A 3,994-nucleotide genomic window follows, 5' to 3' on the forward strand; every position below is an offset into this window, starting at 1 on the left:
ATTAAAAACAACCCACTCAATTATAACAAGCATAATATCACTACGATAATGCACAAACACTTCAAACATGGCAATGATCATTTAAACACAATCATGAATGTGTGCTAGGATCAACATATCCTAATCCCCTTTTGTAAAATAAGTTGGTATTTATTAACCAATCCCTTTCCCTTTTGTTTTTAGCATGGTTGAAGTAACTGACAAACCATTTAAGTGGAGCAGATCCATTGCCAATGGCACAAGTATTCACAAATTACGTTAACCTTTGACAACAACGTGACTCTTGGTTAACAACTGGCCGTGTGAATGATCTGTTCTTGTTCCTCTCTCCAACGTGACATTGGATGAGACTTAGCTTGAGAGCCATTCATTCATTCCATTCAGAAAGTGGCCCCCTATTATTGAATTCCTCTGTGAGCTCACCATGTCCAAATGTGGCATGTGAGACACCACTTAACCTCTGACTCATCTAACATTTGATGTTCGACGAGGTTTAATTGGCGGGCATGGGGTTCTGCTTCTCCCCAAATCAAACAAGCCCTTGTGGCCTAACACATGTGATTGATTGGAAGAAGTTACAATTAGGACAAAATATATCCTGTCATGCACGTGTCGCTGACAGGTCCTGTCATCGCAATTGGAGAAGCCAAAGCTCGGGGAACGAAAGTTGGATTTATATGTGCTGCCCAAACATCGTCTCTTTTCGACGATTTCAGCTCAATATCTCAACAAACCACTGCTTAATTGCTGGGGAATGTTAGTCTAGGAATTCAAGCAGTACCAAGGGTCAAATTATAGCATCATAGGCCTATGCACGATTTTCTTGCATGTTTTTGGGAAACCAAGTTAACTACATCAGTACTCGGTACCAACCACGAAACATAACATCAATCACAATCTCAACACACATTGTAAAACGTGCTTATATGTATATAAAGTGTTAAATAGTTAGCTAAGCAGGTTAACCAATATAAAGATAGATTTGAGAAATCTGAAATTTAAGTGTGTTTTATGAATAAAACAATCCCATTCGAATATGAAAACCTTTTTAAAAAAATGGATGTAGGATACATAAGATGATATTGCTGGTTGTAGTGCCTTCTTGATTAGCTTTTGCTACGTCTGAACTTGAAAGCCACCACAAAGGGGAGCAAAAGGAAGAAAAAGGAAAATATGACATTGACGCGGCACACATGTTTCATCCTATTAAAATTGACTACTACATTTGTTTATTTGGAAAATAATAATCTATCCATTTATCATAAACATTTCTTAATACAAAGACTGATCTGTATGCTCTAAGTTTATAAAAATATCTACAACGATTACCAATAAATTTAGATATAAAAAAGGTGTCACGGAATTCTGGTTTATGAAAGAGTAGAGCCTCGTTAGAGACTTTCGGACACCTCACCTTTTGCCGTTTTGGGGCTTTATGATCATGACGGAGGATGCAGTTTTACGTCATACTTGTATAATTCTGTTTCTTTTACATGTCTTATTATGTTTCTTATTTAATTTTGACTCTTGATTAATCATATTATGTACTTAGTTTAGTTTAATTGTTTTCTCTTTTACGAGTAACATCCCTCGCCGTTTATTACGGCTATGGGTATTCCTGTAATTTTAGTTATCTGATGCAAATATAAGTGCCCACGACACACCAAAGCCAATGGGTTTTAATGCAATGGATCAACCTCCGTACACTGTCACTGAGGATGACTTGAACAGCTCTACCACCACCACCGCCAACGGAAAAACTAACCACAAACACGAGACAAAGCGAGGCGTCACGCGACATGCTGTCTATCGAGGTATCCGCAGAAGACAGTGGGGCAAATGGGTGTCGGAGATCAGAGAGCCACGCAAGAAGTCTCGGATTTGGCTAGGCTCGTTTCCCGCCCCGGAAATGGCTGCTAAAGCTTACGACGTCGCCGCCTTCTGCTTACGTGGAAGTAAGGCGAGGCTAAATTTTCCCGACGAAGTGGAGGGTTTACCGAAGCCGTCGACGTGCACGGCTAGAGATATTCAGGCCGCGGCTGCAAAAGCGGCGCATTCGGTAGTTTCTCGTAATAAAGGCAACGTGTCAGCGGAAGAAGCGACTGGGCATAGCGGTGACGACTTCTGGGGTGAAATCGAATTGCCGGAGCTGATGATTAGTGGCTGTCAATGGACATTTGCCGCCGACTCAGCGTGGCCGGAAGGTGAGGCTCTGCAACAGTTCTTGGCATGTCTTTGACATTGTTGTAGAAAAGAACAAATTCATAAATGAACCTCTTCCGATTGCTGTATATGTACGACAGTTATGGCATGTTATACCATATCCTTCAAGTTTTGTGATTTGGAATTGGCTTCGGAATTTGGTAGTACATCACAGGTTTCCTATCAAGCCACTGTTCAATTTTTAGGCCTTCAGATAGAGTGGATTTCTATAGCTTTTGTTAGGATCACGCGTAGAATTTTATTTATGTATTAGAAATTACATAGTTTAAAAGTGGATTTGACCGTTAATCGAGTGTTATTTGTCAATTTAATTAATATTGTTACCATTATAATAAATTAAAAATTAAAATTTTTAATATATTTAAATATAGAATTTCTTTATTTTTTTAATAATTTAGAGTGATTATAAGGTAATATTTGTTCATAATATTTGTTAATCATTGATAACACACATTGCATACGTAACTGCTTTAACTCAATTTTTTTAAAGGAGAATCAAACCTGAAATCGAGATCAAGTTGAGAAAACATCTAAAGTAATGTGACTAAAGTCAATGAAATTTAAATGTGTTATGTGAAGGAAAACCCTACCTTGTTGATTAGAGATCCCAAAATCTAGATTCAAAGGGACAACCTAATTGTATAGCTCGTGTACGGTCATTGTGGGGGTTTCTTATCCCAAGTCTGTTCCTATGATGTAAACAGTGATTAAAGTGGTATACACTAAACTCTTGTGACCAATGAGTTCTTGTGTGAAGTATGCCATTGTTTACCCAAACAACAAAATAGTTCAAGGACAACGCTTTTACTCTTTAACCAGTAAAGTAAATATACTTTCACAAGGGAAGGTTCAAAGGAGGAAACATACCTATCTTATGCAACTATCGGTCGTAGAGGCTATCACCATATTGAGTTAAAATGTTTTGATTAAATCATCAATTTTATTAATGTGGGGATTGTTGGAAATAGGGTGAATTACACTGATGAGTTTAATATTTATATTAAATTTAGAATCCTTTATAAATTAAATAATATTGATTTAATTTAAATAATAAAAGAAGCGTATATTTGTTTAATATTTTAAATTTAAAAGATATTGTTATCTGTTTAAATTTAGATATTAAAACATATCTGGTTGGAGTAAATCTCTCAGATTTAATATTTTAAATTTAAAATATATTATTATCTTTTTAAATTTAGTTATTAAAAGAGATTTAGATGGAGTAAAACTCTCTCGAAATTCCCCTATAAATACATAGCAACCTTCTCAATTTTTTCACATATTAGAATTCAAGAAGTTTTCTTCTCTTGAAAATATTTTCTCATTCTTAGAAAATATTATTTTCTCCCTTAGTTTTTCCAATGATAGTCGAAGGCAAGGAAAATTCGTGATCTTTACTGTTATGCTACTGTAGTTGATCATCAAGTTGTTGTATCGTGGGAGTCAAACGATCAAAAGGTCTCGAGCACCAAGGAGTGACCGAAAATTTATTTTAATGAAACTGTGTAGCGACAGACCACAAGATCAAATATAAAGAATATTTTATTTCATTTTAATTCTCTTTTATTTATAAAGAATTTGATTATTTCTTTTACTTTTTCTTAGGTTATATTATTATCTCGGATTGTTACTCTCGGACAACAACCGCATGCGCTTACGATGGAACAACATGAAGACAATATCTTGTACCAGAAATAGTATTTTTAAATTTCACTGCATTGCGTTCAACATTGCTATCATCATTGAAATTACATTCAGTGTAGCTTCTTGT

General features: G+C 35.6%; 1 protein-coding gene across 1 annotated transcript; it reads left to right on the forward strand.

The window, feature by feature from the left end:
• The first annotated feature begins 1,687 nt into the window (after nt 1–1,687).
• On the forward strand, nt 1,688–2,438 carry LOC120132860 (ethylene-responsive transcription factor ERF023-like). The gene has a single exon (XM_039149552.1). The coding sequence runs from the start codon at nt 1,688–1,690 to the stop codon at nt 2,237–2,239; it is 552 nt and encodes a 183-aa protein (XP_039005483.1). The 3' UTR covers nt 2,240–2,438.
• Nucleotides 2,439–3,994: the final 1,556 nt, after the last annotated feature.

The sequence above is a fragment of the Hibiscus syriacus genome, unplaced genomic scaffold (genome assembly GCF_006381635.1).
Source record: "Hibiscus syriacus cultivar Baekdansim isolate YM2019G1 unplaced genomic scaffold, ASM638163v2 tig00110570_pilon, whole genome shotgun sequence".
Classification (NCBI taxonomy): domain Eukaryota; kingdom Viridiplantae; phylum Streptophyta; class Magnoliopsida; order Malvales; family Malvaceae; genus Hibiscus; species Hibiscus syriacus.

Bases quoted from the DNA above. Each gene is read 5' to 3' on its own strand.
- LOC120132860 (XM_039149552.1), top strand. From the start codon at position 1,688: ATGGATCAACCTCCGTACACTGTCACTGAGGATGACTTGAACAGCTCT.